General features: G+C 42.2%; 5 protein-coding genes across 10 annotated transcripts; 2 read left to right on the top strand and 3 right to left on the bottom strand.

The window, feature by feature from the left end:
- The first annotated feature begins 193 nt into the window (after window positions 1-193).
- LOC107220773 (probable small nuclear ribonucleoprotein Sm D1) lies at window positions 194-3,940 on the top strand. Of its 3 annotated transcripts, none has more exons than XM_046733144.1 (4): window positions 194-358; window positions 2,467-2,543; window positions 2,682-2,879; window positions 3,049-3,940. In XM_046733144.1, the coding sequence occupies exons 2-4, from the start codon at window positions 2,474-2,476 to the stop codon at window positions 3,129-3,131; spliced, it is 351 nt and encodes a 116-aa protein (XP_046589100.1). In that variant the 5' UTR covers window positions 194-358; window positions 2,467-2,473; the 3' UTR covers window positions 3,132-3,940. The 3 variants fall into 3 exon arrangements, with proteins under 3 accessions (XP_046589100.1, XP_046589099.1, XP_015514981.1); XM_046733143.1 differs by lacking the exon at window positions 194-358 and adding an exon at window positions 1,759-1,912; XM_015659495.2 differs by lacking the exon at window positions 194-358 and adding an exon at window positions 2,092-2,250.
- Window positions 3,175-6,189, bottom strand: LOC107220793 (NEDD8-activating enzyme E1 regulatory subunit). Of its 2 annotated transcripts, XM_015659528.2 has the most exons (8): window positions 5,988-6,189; window positions 5,622-5,786; window positions 5,323-5,505; window positions 4,749-5,244; window positions 4,545-4,678; window positions 4,280-4,482; window positions 4,066-4,202; window positions 3,175-3,809 (listed from the first exon to the last, which is right to left on the bottom strand). In XM_015659528.2, exons 1-8 carry the CDS (start codon window positions 6,053-6,055, stop codon window positions 3,579-3,581), a joined length of 1,617 nt encoding a protein of 538 aa, XP_015515014.1. In that variant the 5' UTR covers window positions 6,056-6,189; the 3' UTR covers window positions 3,175-3,578. The 2 variants fall into 2 exon arrangements, with proteins under 2 accessions (XP_015515014.1, XP_046589092.1); XM_046733136.1 differs by lacking the exon at window positions 5,988-6,189 and having other exon boundaries at window positions 5,323-5,494; window positions 5,622-5,780.
- Window positions 6,190-6,450: 261 nt separating this feature from the next.
- Window positions 6,451-14,020, bottom strand: LOC107220787 (tryptophan 5-hydroxylase 1). 2 transcript variants are annotated; one of them, XM_015659519.2, is made up of 12 exons: window positions 13,284-14,020; window positions 13,098-13,202; window positions 11,205-11,418; window positions 10,664-10,767; window positions 10,299-10,366; window positions 10,168-10,218; window positions 9,402-9,500; window positions 9,052-9,098; window positions 8,589-8,724; window positions 8,357-8,483; window positions 7,722-7,951; window positions 6,451-7,650 (listed from the first exon to the last, which is right to left on the bottom strand). In XM_015659519.2, the coding sequence occupies exons 1-12, from the start codon at window positions 13,380-13,382 to the stop codon at window positions 7,296-7,298; spliced, it is 1,635 nt and encodes a 544-aa protein (XP_015515005.1). In that variant the 5' UTR covers window positions 13,383-14,020; the 3' UTR covers window positions 6,451-7,295. The 2 variants fall into 2 exon arrangements, with proteins under 2 accessions (XP_015515005.1, XP_046589091.1); XM_046733135.1 differs by lacking the exons at window positions 13,098-13,202; window positions 13,284-14,020 and adding an exon at window positions 12,674-12,852.
- Window positions 14,021-16,112: 2,092 nt separating this feature from the next.
- LOC107220786 (JNK-interacting protein 1) lies at window positions 16,113-23,841 on the top strand. Of its 2 annotated transcripts, none has more exons than XM_015659518.2 (8): window positions 16,113-16,260; window positions 17,499-17,708; window positions 17,915-18,135; window positions 18,843-19,115; window positions 19,240-19,392; window positions 19,454-19,737; window positions 19,897-20,075; window positions 20,167-23,841. In XM_015659518.2, exons 1-8 carry the CDS (start codon window positions 16,178-16,180, stop codon window positions 20,237-20,239), a joined length of 1,476 nt encoding a protein of 491 aa, XP_015515004.1. In that variant the 5' UTR covers window positions 16,113-16,177; the 3' UTR covers window positions 20,240-23,841. The 2 variants fall into 2 exon arrangements, with proteins under 2 accessions (XP_015515004.1, XP_015515003.1); XM_015659517.2 differs by having other exon boundaries at window positions 17,894-18,135.
- Window positions 22,783-24,267, bottom strand: LOC107220774 (transmembrane protein 223). Its single transcript, XM_015659496.2, has 3 exons — window positions 23,683-24,267; window positions 23,461-23,603; window positions 22,783-23,029 (listed from the first exon to the last, which is right to left on the bottom strand). The coding sequence occupies exons 1-3, from the start codon at window positions 24,197-24,199 to the stop codon at window positions 22,880-22,882; spliced, it is 810 nt and encodes a 269-aa protein (XP_015514982.2). The 5' UTR covers window positions 24,200-24,267; the 3' UTR covers window positions 22,783-22,879.
- Window positions 24,268-24,727: the final 460 nt, after the last annotated feature.

The raw sequence follows: 24,727 nt of genomic DNA, 5'->3' as shown, positions 1-24,727 counted from the left end.
TTTAAAATTTCCAATTTGTGTAAAATTATAATGCTTTGCCGAGATAAAGCGTGTGATCTATTGCAGTGAGTTTTCGCACGACTGTACAATATGCAAAAATCGGTGTTACCATTTATCGTTTTATCCGAGCCCCCCACCTATCCTGCGCTAGAATTCTTTTCACGCGCTGTATCGTTTGACGTGGGTGCGTGCCTCCGGATGCGGCAGCGACTCCGATCGGGCCTCGAGGCCCCCTCGAGGATTTTGCTGACGTAGACGATGACGTCACACCAGCGTGAGACCGTCGGGACATCATTGTCACAGCCGTACGCCTCGGCAATTCTGGGTAGACGTGATTAGAGAACCTCAAGTAAGAAAGGTAAAAAAAAAAAAAATTAACGTATCGAGATCACTGCGCCGGACTCTCCAATGACTTGCGGCTCTCCGTATACATGTATAAACGTATACGCAGTTATACCGAGGTAATAAAAATACAGAAATTTCGACCGTCAATGTAGGTACTCGTAAACAAGTTTTTGGAATAATTCTAACCAGCTAACGGACGTCGAGGAACCATGGGTAAACGAAGCCGACGGTTTTTGTGGTAAAGGTGAAGGACCAGAATGAAGGAGAGTCCACGTTTATGGTATACGTAAAGCGGGAGGCCTTTAAGGAGGCCTGTAATAAAGCTGGATAAACATCGAGAACAGTAATGGTTGGAAATACGTTGTATTATTGTGCCTATGCATATAAGGTGCAAGTTAGTTTGTCGGGATACACCGAGTCATTCTTCGCCTCCCCACCTCTCGCTTTCATACATGATTCATCGACGATGTACGCGACCACTTACGCGCAAGTTTTGTTATTCCAATACGATGTTTAAAATCCAGACGCGTTTTGCATACGCGATCACCTCTGTAATAGACTGCAAATGCAATAATGTATTAAGTGCCGCGATTCGCGAATCTGGGTTCACAATATTTTACACTAATTTTACACTTTCAATTTCACGGATTTATAATAGCGTATGACGTATGTTAATTAACATGACCTGTATAGATATATGGTTATACTCATTGATTAATTTTCGTTGAAATCAGAATGTGGGAAACAGTTGGCGGTTAACATTATGTACGTAAGCTCGTAATATTTGTAAAAGCTTATCAGATATATATTAAACAGCATTGAACGAAGAGCTCTACGACCTACCTAATAGTAGGTATTGTGATCGATCTCCGTACGATGAAATTATGCAGGACTAACGCTTGCCTAATATAAATATTATGGATAATATGTCTGATGTGTACGTCTTATACAGCAGCGTAAAGCACACAAGCTGCGTAGCCACTTACACGGACGATAATCATCTGTCGATCGACAACTTGCAATAAACTTATCTAATTTCTCCCCTTGGATGGATACGTATAACGCATGATGTGCAATGCATACGTATGTTGTACGTTGGTATAATACCTGCGTTTTATCGTGATTAGTAAGTGCAGGGTGAGTGCAGATGGAATACGCCGTGGCCGTTTGTGGCAAAACATCGCGTGCACCGAACTCAACCGGGCTTATGACAATATGTGTAACCTTCCGTAGGTAGTTCTTCGTCGAGCGTGCAGATGAGTTCGTCTAGAGGAAAAACAAGCACATCAATTAGTAGTGAGTAGCGACGTGACTGACTTGAGTTAAATACTCCTCGGCGATTAATTATATCCACGATGTTTACAACAACTCGTATATACATAATACATACAGGCATATGAAGAGTTATGCGTCGATGACCCTTGTACAACTTCACGCATCAAGGGAAATCGAAATAAAGTTGAAAAAACACTTGTGTGGGCGTATCATGGATATCGTCAAATAACAAAATTGATTTTCCAACGTTCTGCGAGATACCTCATCAACTTTTGGAAACTGGATACGTAAGGTAAACGTTTGAGAAAATTAAGTTGTATCAATTGGTATCTCACGAAAATTGTACAATCGACAATTCTGTGTAGACAATATTCAGAACTGTGTACATATAATTCGATACAAAATTCGATTTTCAAGCCAGATTTGGCGTGACTTAATTGTCGAATCGAACTTGTTACTCCGTGAATATAGACACAAAGTACAGTTTGTCGGAAAATCCGTGTTCATCGAGTGGCGCTGCTTTCGACGCGTCCAGCCCGCCGAACTTCGGCCGTTGAAACGATGTTTATGGTTTGCCGGTGCTTGTGAATTTTTATACGAAAAATCCATCGGCATCATGAAATTAGTGAGGTAAAAATTTGCCGATAATTAATCATTCCGTCGATCGAAGTTTTAGATTGCTATAAATTCGGATAGTTTTTTTTCTTAACTACCGTGTGATTGTAGATACTGATTTAAATCCCGTACCTAACCTGCCTCTATGAGTGATGTTGCAATTACGTTACGAACACCGTTAATGCAATGAGTGAAAAGACACTGGATTAATTGGGATATTTCGTGTTTCAGATTTTTGATGAAACTCAGCCATGAGACGGTTACGATAGAACTGAAAAATGGCACCCAAGTTCACGGAACTATCACAGGTTTGTAAACATAACCTATGCCATTTGACTTGACACAATCAAATCACAGTTGGAATAGCGTACAGAGCAGGCCGCTTCTCTTTTGTCTCCAAGTGAAATAGTTTTTGCAGATGCATGACAAAAATGTTTATTTTTAAGGTGTGGATGTGGCCATGAACACCCACTTGAAAACTGTGAAGATGACGATAAAGAACAGAGACCCTGTACAACTCGATACGTTGAGTTTGAGGGGAAACAACATTCGATACTACATTCTGCCTGATTCCCTTCCCTTGGAAACTCTGCTTATCGATGACACGCCCAAGGCTAAAGCAAAGAAGAAAGAAGCCGCACGAGGTCCTTATAGTCATTCAAGTTTTGCGGCCTTTATGATCAATTTTATTTATGTTTTAGTATTTTCTGTGACTAATCTTCCTTGATTCAATTTTCGACACATTCAATCCAGACTTTGCAATAGTATTCTAATACATATCGATGATTTCTAATCCTTGTTTTTCTGTACTAGGTGCGGCTCGTGGAAGAGGCCGTGGTGGACGTGGCGCTAGAGGTGGACGTGGAGGTCGTGGCAGAGGAAGAGGCAGGCGATAGTGTTTGAAATAGTTGATCCATTGATGATTTTTGAGAAACGTAACGAGGTGTTGTATTCTGCGATTTCTCTTCCCACGCACCTCGGTGAATTACACCACTGACCAACGTTTTATATTCTTAAACAAGTCTAATACCAATGCATTCTAGTTTAAGTTCGATAAAAACGTTGATATCTCACAGACATGAAGTTAGCCTGTAAGCCTTATCTGACGTAATAATAAAATGAAATTCTTTTTTTTTTTTTTTGTCAAAAATCAATCATCAAATCTTTTTTATACACAAAAGCATTTTCGTATTTTTAATTTAACGATATTCATTCATCTTTTGGCGTGTGTTGCAGACTAGGTAATTTAATGCTTAGCCAAGTTGTATGGAAATAGTGAATTTTATTTCATGATTACGTGATTATAGTATTACGCGATAGTATTGCAAATTTTCTATTACTATTCAAATAAAGAAACTAGCCGAATTTGACGTTACCGCGTCGTATATAAAAGTGTTGTGGATCGGCTTGCATTGATTAGTTATGAATTTTATAGTCTCCTGCGCAGCTAGCCCTCCTAAGAACGCCGACACCGAATGTAGTTCAGATCCGCCGTAACGGCAAAATTCATGGACGTAGTCATCCTTTGCCAATGGCCCACAACCCCACTCCATCAGCAATTTTGAAATACAGGCCTGAGTACACATACAAACGTAGAAATATGTTAGATATTATGAAAGCTTTGTTTCTATTGGTATGGTGGCCCTAAAAACAGATTTGAAAATTCCTGTGTTGTCGAGAATCAGAATTAAACGATTATAAAGAATATACTTGGATCTAATCCCAATTCTGTTCGCACACATCCCAAATGTGATAAGTTATCGCTAGTTGAAACATACTCTACTATTTACAAATTTTAACTTTGCTCTACGCTAGGCTTTGAAATAGTACCTTAAGTTTCACAATATCTGGTTCAACGTGATCGTCGAATTCGCCTGGATACGAATTGTATTCCACCTGGAATTTTTCGATCCCTCTGAGTACCACGTAGTACACCATCATACTTTCAGGATTTTCTAGACTTTGAGCTAAAAGAGTCAACATTATTTACATGAGCTATATACAGCTGAAAGTAAAATATGAATGAAATGAAAGTAAGGCGTACTCATTTCGCTGGCATCCACAGTTTTTGGATCATACTCATCCGCTATACAGGATCCCCTTTGAATGTAAATGTTAGAAGCATGTCTACAAAATAACTTGACATCTTTTTCTGTTATCGCATCCGAGGGGCGACCAATCTGTCTGAGCAAATGGACTGTTCTTCGCCAAACTGCTTCCGCATCTGCTGCGGCTTGTTTGTGATACCTGAAATTTATTATACATTGAGATGTCCGTTCGGCACTTACATTAAATTCACGTACACTCACACTTGTTGCAGGGATATATATTTTTCTGTATCTGCCGTCATGTCTGGTACAGCACCTTTGAGTGGCAATGAATTTGAACCATCATTCTCCATGAAGTCTTTTACAGCCTTGGCGATAATCCAAAAAGGTTTACTCTAAAATTTTCATCATTATGTTTTGTCCGAAATGTGTCGAAGTGCTCAAACAAAAAAGAAACGATACTACCTTGGCGGTAAGGTTTATACAGCAATCGTCATTCAGGACCTCCATGACGCTGGGAGGTACCTCGTAACGTCCAACGCTGGTATTAACAGCTTTGATTGCTTCCTCAAAGTTTTCCTCATCAATAGGATTATTGTGCTCATCTTTTCTAATACCACTCCTGATCATATCTCTTAGCTGCTGTTTCTCCTTATAATTTTTTGGTACATCCCCATTCTCAGATATCCACTTCTCAAGGTATTTGTACAGAATCACAACATATGGAACGTGAGTGTGATCCTTCAGGTCCAGTTCGTCCAAATTTATTGAATCAAAATGATTTTTCAATGTTTCAAACGGATTGTCCAATCGCAAATCAGGTGTCTCGTTGTCCGGGTGAGTTTCTATGACAGTATGTTCTCTGGTCTGAACTCGCATGTACGCGATAAAGCCCAGGCTTCGGCAGACTATCAACGGGATGTCCAGGTCCCACAATATTTTTGACAAGCGAATTAGACTCCTGGAGGCAACAAGATATAGTAAAAATATGGATGATGATCATCACTTCAAAAAAAGGTAGCAAAATATTGATGCATACTTCTCTGGGAGTGCAGTAGTGATAACGACGGTGAAATTATTGAAAAAGTCCGGGCTATTTGATAAGATTTGCTCAGGGCCCTCGTCGACGTAATCGCCACGTACATCGGAGTTTAGTTCAAGAAGAACTTGAGTAGCTATTTCTGCCCTTGATTTTCCAACACTCTCTGAATCTAGAAAAAAACTGATGAAATTATATTAATTACAATGCGATGTTCACTGTATCACGCATTCCCTGGAGTGACCAAACTTTAATCTTAGCATCGAAAATACAAACAAATAATTGAATGAGGGACTGACTTCGCTCCAATATCATCGTCGCTGATCTTCTTGCTGTCGATTATTGTGAATGCCCCAATACCAGGCAAGACGAGGGATTTCAAGATCTCGGTACCCAGCCCGGTTGCATTTATCAAACAGACGTGGGCTCCTTCGAGGGCAGCTTGTCCGTGGTCCCCCCATAACCTGTTATTTGAAGCGATGACTTATTTAAAGGATCATCCGAGAGATGCTGCTTCTCAATTCAGTAAAATGTGCACATTTACCGAGCAATTCGTACATATGAATCAGAGGCGAGTTTACATTTTACCAAATTAAGCCACAGGATAGAAGTCATAATTCATTTTAGGCATAACCTGAAATATCGTGCGATAAACATAACCTCACCTTAGTTGACGGTCGTATTTTCTCGTTCTCTCGGATTGTTCAGGCGATTTCGGGCTTGGCGATGCCATTTCGCGTACATCTAATTAATCCGCTGCTGACTTTGGTTCAATTTCACTTTGTAAAATCATTTGGTCATAAACGAAACGTCGAAGTGGCAGATCACTTACTTTTTCGCCACTGCGACAACCCGGTCAGATGGACGGCGAACGTTACGTTCGAATTTCAAAATTTGAATTTGACGCGCGGGAATGCCGCTGCGAATTGTTGAAGGCAACAACGGAGTTGTCTAACAGTAAATCATTTGTCGAAAGAAAAATGGTTAGATAAATGTATACTGTCCGATCGGATGATTATTTTTGCTGTTTATTTTCCGAAAACTGGTGGATGATGAAAATAGATGTTATAATATATGAAGAAATAAAGGAAATAAAGAAAATAATAAACGAACTTAACTTACATGAAGTTGGTTGCAAGTCGAACTGACAGTATTTATTGGAAAGCACACAACACATATTTCGTAAACTTTGCATATTATGTAGAGTAAACTGATTTCATTCTTAATTCTTACACACAAAGTGACTATCGGTGCCTATAATTCTTAACTCACTCGTTGCTAGATGAATATCCATTTTCAATGATTCAAAAATACCGTCTCATCGTCGTACGAGTTGCACTACGTAATATTCGATTGGAGGAAGAAAAATTGACACATTAATAACTCTTCATTCTTGTAATGGTCTAAAAGATCTAATTTTGTTTTTAATCGATGACCCCTTGATGCTCGGTACGAAAATAACAGAATATACATTTTTCCGACATTTTTGAGCGTACAACGAATAGAAATAACGAAATGAAAATTATTTCCACACTGAAACCCATTGTATTTATTACTAAATAGTTTACTACATCGCGACTCTATTAACGCCTGATTCATGGATACAACGATATTGTTCGATATACATGTAATAACACACGTCTGATTTATTTATCATCAGACATAGAGATTCGTTTGTATGCAGTGGTGCCATTTTTTTCTACGCTGTTATAACATATGGAATTTTTCATCAATGATCGGACATCGATTCGATCTTGAGGAACGTACGATTCTTGCACTCTAACTTTGACAATCTGCCCGGTCGTGTTTCGAAAATCGACGAAAAACTCCAGATACTATCATAACTTACAATTATACGCAATATATTTATGCATTATAGAATTAGCTCAAAGCGCTGACATGCGAAATAAATAATACATCAATCAGACACGAATAAAATTGTCAACGGGCTGCAGTGAGTATGGAAAGGTCGCTTAGCGCTGCCGCGAAGCAAGGTTCAGATGCGGATGAAACTCGGCGTCGGTTTCATTCTGATCATCCCGGCCTCCTCGAGGCTCGTCGACGTTGGGGCTCCTGTCGTCCTCATCGCTATCGGATGATTCTTGGGGAACGTCGATCCCCTGGGTGAGAAGACTGGTGATCCTCTCGACGTCGACCGTCTCGTCTTGTTCGTGAATCTTGCGCAAAGCATTCGAGACTATGCAGAGGTCGCCGCGCAGTTCGCTGACGAGAGCCGTGATCTTCTGCGCATCCGTCAAAACCTCGACGGACTGAGTGTAGGGGTTGTAACGTAGGCCGAACGGGCGTTGGATCTGATTAGCGAAGGCTCTGAAAAACGGGAATAAAACTTGTCTTTCTCACAGCTAGGTTCCTCGCTCGGGTTACCCGCGGCGTCATACCTCATCTTCTCCTTCGCTTCCTCGATGCTCTCCGTGTAGTAATAGGCGTTCTGAAAGGCCGTTATGATGCATTCCTGCTTGCAGGTAACGTCCGGCTCGAATCTGAAGGTTTTTTCGGGGGTGCTAACGGCGTGCCTCAGCTCCGCTACGGAGGACAGAAGCCCCGCACCGTAAACGCGGAGAGTGCCGTCCTGTTTACACAAGCCGAACTCGACCGTGAAGAAGTAGAGCTGCGAATCAAAACGTGACACTTTCTATTCCTTTTCGGCACGTACTGTATTGTGCACACCGCCGCCGCAACTTGACGGATACAAGGGAAAAAAAAAAAACACTATACAAAGATGAACTGACTTAATGGAACAGAGCATCGATCAACGATGCCGCATATTGCAAAGTCGGTGCGCCATTTATCTTGGTGAATCGATTGCTCTCCGTGTTGACAGTTACGCGAGTCGTAATTAATTCTACAACGAAGAATCCGATCTATTGTTTTACGGACACAAGACCCACGCCTCAAGTTTTGCAGGCATCAAACGATCGGTTCAAGGCTATCATAGACTTCTACTATGTGCTACTGTGCATAGTGTTATTATCGTTATCCTGTGGTTCACTGAAAATTGAATGAAACTGCTCACGGTTGCTAGCTTGTCGATGTCCTCGTCGGCAGCTCCAAGTGACGCCAGGCCGAGTTCCTGGGAAAATTGGGCGAAGCTTGGATTAGCGAGGAGTGGCATGTGTCCTAAAAGTTCGTGGCAGCAATCCCTACGATACAAAAATGAGAGGAAAAAGAAGTCGGATTAATTGGTAAGGTTCGTAACCAGGACATTTTCTTGATTGGAACAGAGACGAAAAACGGAGAGTTCTTACGGTTCTGGGGTGTAAAAAGGGTCCGAAGAGTGCCTGATGTACTGAGTGCAATGAAAGACTCGGAATGCTAAACCAGCCAAAAAATCTCTCGGCGAAAGATATCCCGCAACTGGGCGTAGTTGAAACCCAGTCATTCCTGAAAATAACGTAAAATAGCCACGTAGTATAAATAGTAGATTGTATCGAAAAAATCGACAATTTTTGTTTTTTAAATACACGTCGAAAATATATTCGAAATTTTTTTTTATTAAACTTTTGAATTTTATAACTCGACAACGCATTAGTATACTGCTAAGACCGGAACGTATTTATCTAGGGTATCGAACGCTCTACGAAAAAGCTCTGTTATCATTTTATGACAAATCTCTTTCAAAACTTATTCAAGATCCTTTGTTGACCTTTGACCCAATGACCGATAGGTAATCGCTATAATAAATCGGGTTCCTAGGCGAACACAACTCACGTTTCAGGAAGACGTTGATATCCTGGAGCTGCGGTATGTTGTCCTCTCTGAGAGATGGTAAAGAAATCATTCAAAATACATCACTCACAGGGGTTTGATCGTGAAGCTACTTAATTAAATATGAAAAGCAGTGACTAATTTGTTTCAGAATATAGCGTAAGGTGAATTTCCCAGCCAATTTGAAAAAAACGAAATTTTCAGCTGTCAAGGATTGAACATGAAACGAGCGTCTCAAGGTGGTCACAGGCTTCAACTATGTGCTACTGTGTATTTCCTCCTTGAACAACCTTTCCGTACAATCAATTCGAAGTATGTGCAGGAAAGAAAAGAATAAAAATGTTTGATCTTACCTGTAACCACAATACTTGACGAGCTTCGGCCAGTTTTCTAGATACTCCTTGCAGGCATGTTTCAAGTAAAGTTGGTGCAGCTCGCAAAATACCGTGCCCCTGAAAATTCACAGTTTACGAATTATCAAATAAACATGTATCATAAAGACAATATTGTGATTCAATAGCCACGGAACGGTCTAGCCGAGAAGATATCTGCCAAAAGCTACAATGGTAGAGAGTCGGAATATAACCGAATAACGAAATACGAGTCGTCGGCTGATTTAATCAAGACGAGAATCAAGTGTGAACGTCCTTACAAGAAAAACGCTTTTACGGATCTGCAACCCTTCGAGCAAACTCCCGTATTTTCCCTCGCGTTTCTTGATTGAACGCGCGGATGAAATCAGGGCAATTAAGGAAGCATTCAGTGAGAACTTGAATCTCCCATCCGTAGTGTTATACCTACCTCGATATACCCTTCGGCCTCTGTGCTCGTCGAACAAACGGCTTGTGCAGTTACGATAGATACAATGAAACTAGTTGTGAATTGAAGAGATGTAATTTCCGCGGTGCCCGGACAAAGTCGAAGAACGTAGAAAAAGATTTGATTGGTCTCGTCGCGGAAGAAGCACGTAAACGGGTGAAAAAACTCGGCGAGTTTTACGATACTGCCAAGTTAGCGAACTTTTTACGGTTCGGCTTCCTCGCAAAGATCACGTTCTTTCACAATCCGTTGTTAGCCCAATTTCTTCACCCACATGCAAACCAAGAATTTCACACTCACCAAGTCTTGATTTCTTCCGCAGTGTATTGCACCTTCGGGATCGGCTGTCCACTTGGAGAACAGACAAAGCGGTTAAGAGAGGAAATTTGGAATGCAGATTATAAAAAAGTTTCAACTCCGTCACCACTTACTGTTTGTAACTATTGGCGATTTCAGCGAATGTTTCCCGGCGCCTTCGGTATACTGGATCTTTGAATCCCTAGGACGGGGGACCGTGATTATATTAATTGAGTGCATGAAGCGATTTAGAGTCACAAATATTTCTTGTTACGCAGGCTCTTTCTTTTTGTCAAATTTACAAAAAGCACTCGCAGTTACGGAAGAGAATCTCCTAAATGGTTCAGGAACGGAGAAATATTTCTGTTGCGTAATTTGAGACCGAGTGGGTACTGTAACTCATTCGATCTAACCCCATTCCGCAAATGGGCGAACTCAACGTTGTACAAATAGCATGGATAGACGAAAATAGTTTCTGTATGTAAGCAGATGAACTCACTGGGTGATCAGCATCCAAATCGGAGCCGTACATCAGCACCTTTTGAGCTTGATCAAGGTCAGCGATCTTGCGCGGAAACCACGGCATGTCGACCTCACTGAAATCTGAAAGGACCTCAAATTCGCATGAAAAATTAATTATCGAAGCGGGGAAAAACCGATTCCGATCCGCGCATTACCGAAACCGCAGTTAATTTCATGCCTTGAATATTGATCATTTTTAATATTTTGAGAAACCGTTGTTTCACTATACAGAAATAAAATTGGTGCAACTTTTACGCGTCTCGTGACGAAGTTTATTTTTCAAGGGAACTTCTGTTATACATATATACATGGTGAATATATATAATAGGTTATATATATATATATATATATAACTCCCGAAAAGACGTATGGACGCAACTCCCGAAGGGAAAATGAAAGTAGTAATCAGAGTCGTGAATCAATGCCAAATATGGGGATCAATACGCGATCAATTATCAAATTCTAACACGAAAAGTGAGACAGGGAAGGTTACATCGACGCCATGAGAATCGACTGACCGAAGCTCGGGGCAGCCGACAAGGTTGGCGGCTGAGGAATATTTCCTGTTTGTTCGTATTGGGCCAGATTTATAGCGGCCACCTCCCGACTCAACATCCTCATGAGCTGCTCCATCCTTTTTCCGTCGCACTCGACGTCGACCAGAATTTCGTACTCGGGACCGCGTTGCGCCGATCGACGGGACTCAATGTGGACAACGTTGACGCCTAGGTCCTGAACAGAAGTGAATGTGAATTTCAAACGGAATCCAATCTACGATCTAACGGCCCGGCCGGTCTGTTTTAATTGGAGCCTTGCGCAAAACGGTACCATTTCGTAATACCCGGTTTGGCGGTTCTTTCTGACAAACGAACAACCTCAGTCCGCGATCGCGCGATACAGATATTTCACGCATGTCGCACGTTAACCTAGGAATAAAATGCGCTGTGCGTTGAGCATCGAGTGTAGAAACCATTTGCTGTCTTGTTCTACTCGGGTTTTCAAGGAGAACGGCTCGAAACCTCCGGACTGACGGACACGTTATTTCTAGGCGGTCAAGGGCGGCATGCGTTCATTTTAGTCACTGAACATCAAGATAGGGATAGATGTTCTTTTTTCCTTCTTTTTTTTTTTTGGCTAAGGTCTTTCGTTACTCGTTTAATGAAAGTGGTCAATGGAATTTGCGGAGTCACGAGTTCTTGTCCCAATACCGAAGCAGCGACAAATATGCAATAGTTATATCAAAGGCTGCACTTATAAGTACAAGCATCAAGACTAATTTGGATAGAAAAAAAAAAAAAAAAAATGGCTCGTACCTAATGTTATAAAAGTCAGTTAACACTTCATTTCTTAATATTGACGTACTCTCAAGGATTTTCATTGAAATTATTATTACTTTTAGCCCGAGTCGGATTAGCGCAAGAACGAATTCATGAAAAAAAAGCTTTTGGTTCGTAATCTCGAAATTGTGCATCCGGCTCGCATGTGTTATCTGAATTTCACCTCAGTTTAAAAGATGTTGTTCCGAGATATCATGCTCGCAGCGTGTATCTTAATTTCTGCAATGCCGAACGGAGTTGAACGCGTATATTCACTAGAATGTACACGCGTATGTTGAATTACGAGATTTCCGATGTAAAAATAGAATTTTTATCACAACTCGTTACGGCCCCGCTGTTAACGGTGTTCCAAACGTAGGGTAATGTTAAATGTGCCAAATCGAATAGAGAAATAATACTCGACTGATAGAAATCTATGGCAGAAACCAGTTAACCACATCCCACTATGACATTTGCGCAAGTGATATCTCTCGACTCTGCACTCAGACTTTTGGTTAATTAATGGGGTGAAAAGTGAAACACCGGTGAATTTGGTTTTCGTCGACTTTACACGCGATACTTGATAGCATTCCATTTTCACTTCCCATGCTACAAAGCGTCGGAAATTAGCCTAATACCGTGAGTAGAATAAAGAAACTAGTGTATGTTACCGTCTCCGATGCACAAGGACGCCTTTATTGCACATGATCTTGTTGTTATTTCCGTGCAGCAAGACACGTGTCGTCGAGTGAGTAACTTGAAATGTTGCTCAAGACTGGACCGTTATGTCACGAGCAGTGAGCGTGAGTGTCGTTTCACGCAATCCGAAGAACTGTTCCGACGCAACGATTTTCCCGCGCTCCTACCGGTCACCTATCGTTTCTTTAAAAGGTGGGACTGGTTCCCAGAGGGGGAAATTATCATATGGAATCACTCTACTCCTGCTTCTCCTCCGTCTCCACTTGCCTATCCTCCAATCGAATAAAGTTGGTTTCGCTGCCGAGATTCGACGTGTTCAAGAAGAAAGAATCTAGGATCCTTAATTGTTCGGCTGCGGTATACGTACTTGATTCGATCAGCGGGCAAGCAGCTTACCTGGAAAACTTGCAACGCTCGAGCTAAGCCTCCAACTTGATTCTTCAGTGAGAAGATTACCGAATTTTTATTCTCCTCACTTGCGTCCCGCTCAGTCATCGGGACCTGGACACGTATAATCGGATCAGAAGATCGTTCATTTCTGAGGATCAACGGTCGCCTTCGTCACCGATTTCATGTACTCACGTCTGGAACCTTGTGCATCGGGCTTCCCTCTTTGATGGCCCACTCTTGGCCTCTTCTGTAGAGCCACATGCCCAAAAGACCTTTTCCAGAACCGCTCATAACTGTTGCGTATTTACGTAGGGATTTTATTTGAAATCCGCAGCCGCCGCAAGGCTCAGGAAAGAAAAATTTCACGTGTTCTTAATCGAAGATTTTCGATTTTACTTGGATAAACACGTCTCGGTAAAGAACGCAACGCAGGTTCAACCTCACTCTTGGATGATGCTTCTATCTCTCTTGCGGAAGGACCGACAGTGTTCACCCTGCAGCCGATTCCGGTCTTCTTAAGCTTTTCACCCCTCCGCCGTGGCGTCCTCGCTCCCTGTCTTCGTCCAACATCGGCTCCCGATTGGTCCCTGAGCAAGGGGATGACGGGCAACTATTGGCAGAGACGGTTTTCTATAGGAGTACGGGGATTATGGGGGTGGTTCGTTCTTGCTCCTGAGGACGCTATCCTCCCTCTTTCCCGGTCCTTCCGGCAAACTTGCGGCGAGACCCTGTATAATCTCTGACGTCCTTGAATTCTGACCTCTATCCTCACCTCTTGAGAATATTCACGACGAATTACGGAAACAGTTGAAACAATGAGAAGTGTAACTTTGATTGTTGGAGAAATAATCGATTGTTAAAAATTAGCAGTATGTCGAGTTTGTATTATCGAGCAGCTTTAATTAATTTCGAACACAGGTACTAGAAAATCTGTTAAATTTAACCGAGTTCAGACAGATTATCTGTTCGTTTGCTGCAGAAGACTTCTTCATAAAATGCACGACCAAGTTACGTCAATTGGTTTACAAATGAGTTACTAATTGGATTCGTCGTGTACGGGACCATTGTTGATGCACATCTGGCATCGCTTATAAACCGAGCAGTATCATAACGCTCCAAGATAGTATTTAATTTCGCAGACACGGACCGTTACACACTCACTCTTTTGTCCGTGAAAACGTGAACTTTCGTAACTCCAGAGCAGCAGTCCGGATCGAACCAGACGAACAATTAATCATTGCACATAACATGTCCACGGACGAATAATGTAGACGACGGAACGATTATCCTCTGATCGGCAAGAAATATACCACGTATCCTTCTGCTGTCACGATGTTGCGTACGTTACGCAGACTTGACTTATGTATTCGACGGGAGTACGTCGTAATTTGTCGAGAAAAGAAAAAAAAAAAAGAAAATGCATCAGACGGTACGACACTGTGCTCTAAAATTGCGAGATTGGTCTTCTGGATGAATGTGTGTTTAGTATGAGAAAATGCTGGGGAACGAGAGTAGGAGAACGGAAAGCAAATGAGAAAAGGAGAGACAATGCTTAACAAAAGCCCGAACCCACTTCTCTACCCTAGCGAGTCCTATCGGTTCTCACCGCTTCTCCACAAAGCAGATACAGCACATTATCCAGCCAGCCCATCACTTACCACTATCAGCTACTATCCAGAGGCAGTCGAGGTGGCCGAGTTGTACCGGGTGTTTCGCTTGGTTTTGCAATAGAAAAATAACGATCTTACAGACCTACCTTGCTGCTAGAACGCACTTCATCCATGTGGTGCATCGAAAGGAACGGTGACGTAAATACATGCCGATTAAAAATGGTCAGCAGGGCACAAGCGTCATAGACGAAGTTCGCAAGCGACATCCAGTGGCCTGATTATCGTGGGATTTGAGGTGACAGACGCCTGTACCAGACTTTGGCTCACCCGTGGTCTGGGGTGTGGGCGATAGTCGCAGGCTACACTGCGTATATCTCTGGAAGTGTCTGTTTCACCTTGCTTCAATTACTTACGGCCCGCATCCATCGGGGAGCGTCTCATTCGCTGAGCGAACGGCAAGACCGGGTCCAGATGAATGGCGATGCTCGGACCGTCTGCCGGCATCGGAGATCGGTTTACTGCTTCTGCCCACTTCGTCGAGTGTTATGTTAAGGGTGGCCCAGTACCGGCCCTGTGGTTATCACTCGATGTCGGTAGCTGGAAACTCTGAGATATGACTACATGTACTTCGATAAGCATGATGAATCGGCATAAATTTTTATACGATAAAGAAAATTGCGTGAAGTCTTTTCAGGCTCGTTGTAACAGGTAGACGGAGGTCGTACGCGATTCGGTACAAGGTTTCTCTCAGGCAATATAGTACTCGTTGAGAGCGGGGAGTTTTATTCATGGAACGAAAGTGGAGAGGAGTCTCCTGGTTATTTAAAGAGAGCTTCGATTCGAACTAGCGTTTGCAAAGCCGGTGGGAGGCAAATGGTTAGGCGCAAGATGATGGGCATTCGGTGTTGGCAAACACTAGGATCCTTTCAACGACGTTCCTCGGCACGAATGATGGGACGGAGGTATGCTGAAGAAACGAAGGCGGAAGCCAGCCGAAAATTAAAAAGCGTACGAAAGGTGAGACCACTCAATTTCGAGGTGCTTCATTGGCCGAATTAGGGGAAGGACCTTGTCAAACCGCATTAGTTGTACAAGGTAGTCATCGTCCAACGCGTCAACATCGGTATCCGTATTGTAGGTACTTCTCACGATCGTTAACAACAGCGGTTTAGCCAAATTTTCTCTAGGTATAATCAATGCCACCAGTGTCCGAACTCTTGCAATTGTTTGCTTGGATTTGATGCAAGTGGTTCACGGGTGACGGGACGGCGTTTAGGCGCTGCATCACACGAGTAGAAGTTTCGTATTTCGTTCATCCCTCTGCGCCCCCATATTCGTTTTTCATCTCGAGGCTCGCTCGAGGGGTGCGCGCGTCACGCTGCGTCCAGGAATCAATAGGTTTGCGACGCGTGCGCCGCCTTCGTCCGGCCCGGTCGCCTCCGCCGTCGGCCGCCTCCACGGACCGACCTTTCAAGAATGGCTGATTCAGAGTTTGAAGAATTCCGGCATTACTTTGAGAGACTGCCTCAACATCTCAAGGCACCGATATCAAATTACACGTGAGTAATTTTATCAGTTATCTTTCCATCCGTGGTGGATTTTACTGTGGAGGAAAACACTTGACACGTTGAAGCCGCTCGCGTTGATGAAGAAGCACCCTGACATGCGACATCGTTTTCACTATCCTTGTCAACGTTAATGGGTCTATAGGACACGGTGATATTTATAAATAACGTCACAATCATCATCGATCAATGGTTTGTTGGGGCGATCCACGGTTGTCAATAAACACGGGGTGCAATTTACAGCATGAGTAAAAAATTCGTCGATGCAGCGTAAATAATGACAGGGAAAATTGTTCTAATAGAAGAAATATAACTACATCATCCTGGTCGACAAAATCTTTCTGACCATTTGGTACAACTTGTGGTTTGCCGAGCCTTAGTGAACTGCAGTTTACGAGTATGCATACATATTGTATACAAATGGATTCTCAGACATTTCTCATGGCAACTGTCAAATTTCGTATTCCTTGTATTCTGCCAGCCTTATTTCAACTCAAATTTCATCCAATAACGTCTTTTTAATGTTCCGCAACCCAGGTAGAGGGGGTGAATCAAGAGATGTGGTTTCAATGTACTTCAGGAGTTTCAATCGATACCCGAAACACTGTAATTGAAACCAAAACTATTGACATGTCATGCAGGAGAGGGGGGGGGGGGGGGGGGGGGGCAGGTAAAAATCACCAGCCGTGATATTGAAGCGGAATGTTCATGGTCGGTAAATTATATGAACCATAAACGAGCCGTCCAAGATCATTAGTATATAAAAAATATTTTAGGAGCGTATTACAAATATCGTTGAAACCCGATGTGCTCCCAGACTTAGGGTTTCAGTTTACCACAAGAGCATGGTGGTCAGAAACTTCATCTGCGCATTGGAAAAACGGAGTAAGTGTAGACGTTTCGTGCGCTCTAGTAAAAATCAATGGCTGGCTATGTGATCAAACGTTTATAAACTATTCTTCGACGAGGTCTGGTACATACATGTCCTTCCGTACGGTATTCAAACTTTGGGGTCGGCGTGGTGAATTTTTTTTGGTAATCAATAGCATCTTAGGGAAGAAAACGTACGCGCTTCGACAGCTTCTCTTTCAACAAGCACTTTCAGACCAAAGACCGATGAATCGAAGGAGAGAGCTTACTAATCTGGAATCTAGTATTAAGCACATGACGTGAGGTAGAAGAGTGAAATTTATGAATGAGCGTTACTTGTTTCGTCTTTCATCTCGCGACAGACTGGTCCACGATGTCATGGTCGACGATTCACCGACGTCCTCGCAGGGCAGCGACGGAGACGTCGGTCAGAATGGTGCAGCCGTGGACTCGGAGGACGACGAGGTTGTCGCGCTTATTCATCGTCACGGAAACCACAGCGAGCAGAGCTCAGGAGACGACGACGAAGAGCTAGACCACCACTGTTCCATCGTAGCTGACAGCGACTTTAGGTATGGCAAGTGCACTTTCCTCGCATCTCATCTTTGCGTGGGTTCTCGCTCATACGAACGGCAGGCGAGTCCGAACCCGCGTAGCTATGAGTCTGTTTATAAGATCGACTCTCGATGGGAGGTTAGAAGATTTCAATGGCATGTGAGTAGACTAGTGACAAGGACACTGCGTTGGGTGACATTAGCTTGTTCGGTGGACTGAGCAGTAGGAGGCGATCGGTTTCCGGGGCTGGAGGAGGACAAGGAAGATCGGAAGGTGGAGGCTGCGGCAGGGAGAGTGTAATCAGTGACGTAGGTGACTCCTGCTCGAGCCTCAGCTCCTGGCCCACTCCGGAACACGTGCCGTCAAATCGTAGCGGAAGCGGGTGCACCGCAAGCGGCGAACGCAGGCGGAGACGACTTCCGGAGATTCCAAAGACGAAAAAATGTAAGCATTGCCAGTTCTACGTAATTCACATCGGTTGACACGTGACGACGAGTAAACGTGCTCACGGTGTATTGTTGAAATTTGTATTTCCATCGGTTCTCCCGAGCAAAGAAAAAGTAACGAGACTCGGGAGATTATGCCGATGTTGTCGTCGTAACTTGATCTCCGTCGATCGCCATTTGCGTGAAACATTAGCAGCCTCTGATCACAAATCATGTGTGACGAAAGGAAATAGAGGCTTTTGCTGTATGAGGTTGACATAATTAACCGCAAAATAGACAAGCGTACAGAAAATAACCGCCAGAAAGAGAGCAAAAGGAAACAAAAAGAAAACTGCTGTATGTAACGAATCAGTTCTAGTCTCGATCTTCGGAGAATTCAGTCGTTACTTACCTTTATTTCTTAGATTATTCGAAATAAACTCGGTGGAAAATAATAGTCGTACTCACCGAGTGCTACAAAGACACGGTTTATGAAAAGAGAATCTTCTGCAATTCCAATCATCATGCATTACTCTTGTGTCTACAACAGGGGTGAGTTTCACAGTCGTAAAAGCTCTGTGTTTCCTTGAAAATTGATTGGATCGTGAAAACATAACGGTATACATTAAGAAAATCGTTAGTTTGAAGTGAAAAGAAATATCATGCTCGTAAATGTGGAACCTGGAGAATTTCCTTGAGTTATGAACGTATATAACTAATTGACAGCCGTGTCGATGTGCCATTCGTCTCTTCACTCGTCTCCGTCGCTCGCCGACGAGCTGGGGGCGGCAACGTCAACGGCGGGACGGCCGCATCTCGTTCTGAGGAAGTATCATCCGCGTCTCCGTCATGAGGATAGTTCCCCGGACAGCGAGAGAATGACGACGGACAGTGGCCACTCCACCGCTCATTCCCCAGACAACGGGCCCAAGAGTGTGTCTCCAATTCCGTGCAGCACCGTACAGAATACGAACTCAGTCTCGCCGAGCAGCACGCCAGGTGAACGCAGAAAAAAAAAAAGCAGAAAATAAGTAGCAGAATTAGTAAAGCTTCGATTAGTATCCAAATCTACGGTGGTTGTAAAAACAATACCTTATTCGTATTGAAAATTTGCTCCCTCCAGGTAGCGGTGGAGTTCCTTTCACGCAGCTAGAACTACTGGAGGCGACTCATCGCGGGCTGCACAAGTTTGTGCCGCGACATCACGACGAAATCGACTTAGAGATCGGGGACCCGATATACGTGCAGAAGGAGGCTGACGATCTTTGGTGCGAAGGTATGAAACTCCGGCGGCAGAATTGTCTTCGATAAGCAGAGTGAGCCTCTTCTCGTTTCAGGTGTGAACCTGAGGACTGGCAGACAAGGTATCTTCCCTTCGGCTTACGCGGTGGACATGGACTACAGCGACTTCGATCCTTCGGCTCCGAAGGTGAAACGGGAACGATACCTACTGGGATACCTCGGATCGGTGGAGACTCTTGCTCACAAAGGAACGGGCGTCGTCTGCCAAGCCGTTCGCAGAATCGTCGGTGCCCCGAGTCAGGAATCGCCCGCGTCTCAGAGTTGCATTCTAGAAGTGTCTGACCAGGGTTTGCGGATGGTCGACCGGAGCAAACCGCAGGTAATGGCAGGGGAGTATTTTTCAACGATTTTCGAAAGCCACCGTCTTCGACGGAGAAGTTTTCGTTTCACGAAAGAAGAACCACAGCTCTATAGCCCTTCGGTCCTAATTAGAACTCTCACGAACAATATGTCTCGTTTTTTTCTGTGGTCCCTGCAGAAAAATCGGGGCCCTTGCCACGACTACTTCTACTCGCTGAAGAACGTCTCGTTTTGCGCTTTTCATCCACGGGATCATCGCTATCTCGGATTCATAACGAAACACCCAACGCTCCAGAGGTTCGCCTGTCACGTATTTATTGGCCAAGAGTCGACGCGACCTGTTGCCGAAGCAGTTGGGTAAATAAAAACTATATTGATATATTGCGTATGTTGCATGGTTTCTGCTTACGTAACGAGGAACGTGGATGTCTTGCGTCTTCTGTTGCAGGAGAGCCTTTCACCGGTTCTACACGAAATTCATCGAGACTGCTTTCCCCATAGAAGACATCTACATAGAGTAATGAATTGCTGAAATATAAGTTGCTGTTGACGCTGACGATCTCATTCCCTTGTAAATACCACCCCTTAGCTGATTTAGCCTTATATATACTAAGTCTAAATCAAATGCCCAATATAAACAATTACGATAATAAAGAATCATTATTCGCATGGTAAAAAAACTGCGACGTGTTCAGCCTTTGCAGAAAATATTTCGCGCCGGTTCGCCTAGATACAAGAAAATACGTACGGTAACGTTAATTTTTCTTTCTGTAGCGGCTGTACACCCTCAGCGATTAAATTAGTTTTTCGTGGTATATCGTTTTCGCACGACGAAATGTATTATTCGAAGAGATTGAAAACTTTGAGAAAAATTGTTTTTAATATGTACTAAACGTCGCGCATTTATACATAGATATAATACAGTGACGATTGGGCGTTCGATTTTCACAATTGGTGTACTGATGGACTGTTGAGAACTCGCAAGGTGAGCCTTTCGATCAATTGCAAATTCTTACCAGAGATGATATTAATTATAATAATGAAAAAAAGCCTTAACATGACCACGGACGTGTGAAGTACGCAAGTGATGAGTTACACATACTTCAAATACCGATCCTTTCTGTGTCTTTTCAATGAGCTGCAAAATTTTTGAAACACTGACTCTGATTTCATTCTATCAATTAAGATAAAGTAACCACTGTATTACTAATACTGTATAACGTGTATAAGACAGTGAATAATGTCAATTTGGAAATGAACTGATGAGGGGAGGACACGCACCCGGGATGGCTGGTTTCTTTGAAATTTGAACCGGTCAAATCAGATTAAATCTCGCTAGATCCGTATTTTTTTCCGAACAATGCGCGGTAGTTGCAAAAAAAATCATGTGGATCTAATCTGATCTAATGACAAAAAATCGTTCACTAGCTTTTTGACAGCTGTGAATACTAGTTACAGTACCTACATTCCAAATGAATTACTTTCTTCCGACAGAAGACTTGCATTTCATGAAATGAATATTGTGAAAAAACATGTTACAACAGCAATCTTTGTCAAACTGAATACAAGAATGAAATAAAGTAAATACCCTGCAATAATCTTGGGGAAATTGGGTTTTAGCGAAATTGTCTGGATTCTGGATACGTTGTAGATCTCCGTGAGCACGACCCTCTGCTGTGAATAGTTCGGACGCTAAAAACCACCGTTGACGTCCCATGGAGACTTTTTTTCAGACTGCCAATATCTACAACTTATCAAAAATCCAGACGATTTCAATCAAAAACCGAATTACCATAAGATTATTGCGGGGTTCTTTCTTTATGTGACAACAACAAATGTTACCTACGCTTTATAAAATCATTTGTAACTTCGTCCTGATCCCATTTTCAGCAACTTTCAAAAATATTCGGATTCTCGTGCATAAACTGCAAACTTTCAGATAAACATGGTAAATTTCAAATCAAAGTTGATAACGATAAAATAATAACGAATATCTATGGAAAAGAGCGTTCCAGAGGATTTACTCTAATTGTAAAACAGATTTTACGGTCAGGAAAATTAGTTTCTTCTCAATTGATAATCCCTTGGGCCACACTTTTTCCCCGTGATAAGATACAATAAGAATGCGAGCATAAAAATTAATTTGTTCAAAATTGAAAGGTTGATAAACGTATTTCTGATAACGAGTAAAAGCTAGCGGGCTGGTACCTACTTGCAGAATTTTAGCATATCAGCTCGTACAAACATTAAGATATCGAAATTACAGGAAAGTTGAAATTTCTTCCACGTATCACTTACTAATAATTGGTGGAATGGGCAATTATACGCATATCTTTATGAAGGAGAACAGTATAAATTTTTAGACTGACGAAAAGGGATGCCATCTAAGTATGTTTGGTATACGTGATTTTTCGGCAACCAGTGTCCATTGGTCAGGAAAAAAGTGCGGGTCTATAAATGAAATTCAGTTTTATTTCACCAGTTCAAATTTCAATAAAATTGGTCATCCTGGGTGCGTGTCATTTTCTTGTGAGTGCGTTTAACTTATAATTATCGATATTGTCACGCGATTTATTGCAGGGAAACGGGAATGGAACAAATCAAATGGTTCTTTTACCGGCTTGTACAAGATTGAAATTACAAGTAGAACAAATGACATAATAAATGGATGATAAAATTTGATTAGCTTGTTATGCGGAAGAAAAAAAATGTGCCCAAACGTATACATTGTCATTAATACAACAACTAGTATAAACAACAGTTTGGAGTGGCAATGTAATAATCATTGTATACAGTCACCGTATATTATAATTATCTAATAACGTAAGAGATAAAAGTATACATATGAGGGAATAAAATTATTCAACAAGTCTGAGGTTCGTTTTTGATCCAGATTGCAGGTGCTGGAAATACAATTAGATTTAGCTTCGCGTTTTTGCATAATATTAGCGGAAAATACTTACTTACCTGAGTGACTCGATATTTGTGGATTTATTGGAAATTTCCAACATCACTATTGAAAAACAATATCGGGACGAGTTTAAGTAACTATAAATCGTACAAATTGTTTTTCGTTATTTTAATAATAAATTTCAATTAAGTAAGTGACAAAGTTACATCTTTCAAACTTGGCAAGCCCTAATAGTTGAAAGCATCGTATCCTATATCGGTCTTTGCAGGCCGGCCGTGAAGTCGAAAAGTTTCGGATTCGTGAATCGCCCTCGCATGTCAAGAATGTAATGCATCATATCTCCTTTCACTTTTATCGGGAGGTGAACTTTTGCTTCGGCTCTGTTCAGCTTGCAACATACCTGTATAAATGAATTATTCGAAAATTAAAAATGATGTGTTTGGAAATGTAAAATATTTGTCAAGCCTGTGAATAATGGTGAAACAGTTTCATGGACTTTTGTCAACAAAACAAATTGTCCGTTATTTCTTTTACACAACGTCAAGCTTTACCGAATAGCTTATATGCTGTAGTAAGCTCCGTTTCATGAAATATTACAAACTTGGTAACTCAAAAAATATTTTCACAAATCTGCAAAGATTGAAGTTTTATTGAATTGCTCGTGGCGATTATACGATCTTCTGCTCATAAAGTAATGGTAATTTACTTCGCGTAAAGTGCGTGAATAGCCGAGGCTATCAAGGGAAAACGCGGCTCCAGGAACTCCCACACACACATATATATATATATACATATATATATGTACATATATATATATATATATGTATATACCTTATCCAGGGGAACCGTCCTCGTCCTGGTCCCTCCAAACGGAGTGTGCGTAATGAAGGTGAGCTTATTTCCACCCTTGCGCAAGACGAGATATTTAACGGACTTCAATGTATGTATCCATGCAAACGCGAACATCGCGTACCCTGTGAATAGTAAATAAAATCGATGATGGTGAACACAGGAAAAATTGTGAAATAAATTCGGTTGTAATAATTTAATTACCGATTAGAAATGTGCATACAGAGAGAATGGTCCGAATCTTTTTTTCGCCAAAGTTGATACTCCTCCACCAGGGTAAATTATCGGCCTGGGATTTGCTTACAGGGGCATCCTTCAGCATGGTATAAATAAAGTGGGCCAAATATGTCCAAAATATTAATTGGGAAATAGCAAAAATGTTGAGGAGCTTAAACAGTTTTCTATTCTCGTTCTTGTACAGTATCGCGTCCGCTGACAAATTCGTGGGTATTTCGTATGGTTTGTTCGTTTGAACTTCCCGCGCCTGATTGAACGACGGGCCCGGCGTGCCGCCTGACCGTGAAAACCGAGAAAACGACGCAAAACGGAAGCCCGGCGCAAACGTCCCGAGAAGTCGAAGGCTCGGCACCGTTAATTTACATCGAATTGCCTGCGACCCACCTTTCACACAAGGCCAAGTCCATTGTCTCGCAACGCTCTGTCCCCGCAGCAATAAACTCTGCTTCGAAAATATCCCATCGGCTATCGCACATCCGAGCATCTTACGTAGGATTCACGTGCGCGCGGACGACACTCACTTCAATATGGCGATGCGCTGTCGGCTTGCCGCGCATGCGCAAACGATAGAACATACCCGATACACCTATAACGGCTATTTATTTCTGCTTGCTTCTGCCTTGTTATGAATCACGAGAAAAGTTCAATATTTCTTACCTTATTTTCCTCCTCCCACCGCGGAGTCGGTTCCTCAATTTTTTAATCGATCTATGATCTGCACGCACGTGGAACGAAACGGATGAATTATCGCAATTATGACTATCGTAGATGTATTATGGCCTTTTAATTAATCATTTTCCTACATGTACATATTTCTTTCAGGCAGTATTATTTACAAAAGTGTTCCACCTCTACAAAGTCTCGATATTATTCAGTCTTGATATAATAACTATATTATATTATACGTTTACAATGATCCCTAATATTAATTTCAAAATTCCTTTTTTTTTTTTTACTCGTTATATCATTATTGTTATTGTTATTATTATCAATTCGTAATCATTTATACAAT

The sequence above is a fragment of the Neodiprion lecontei genome, chromosome 2 (assembly GCF_021901455.1).
Source record: "Neodiprion lecontei isolate iyNeoLeco1 chromosome 2, iyNeoLeco1.1, whole genome shotgun sequence".
Lineage (NCBI taxonomy): Eukaryota > Metazoa > Arthropoda > Insecta > Hymenoptera > Diprionidae > Neodiprion > Neodiprion lecontei.
This window is presented reverse-complemented; position numbering and strand designations above follow the sequence as displayed.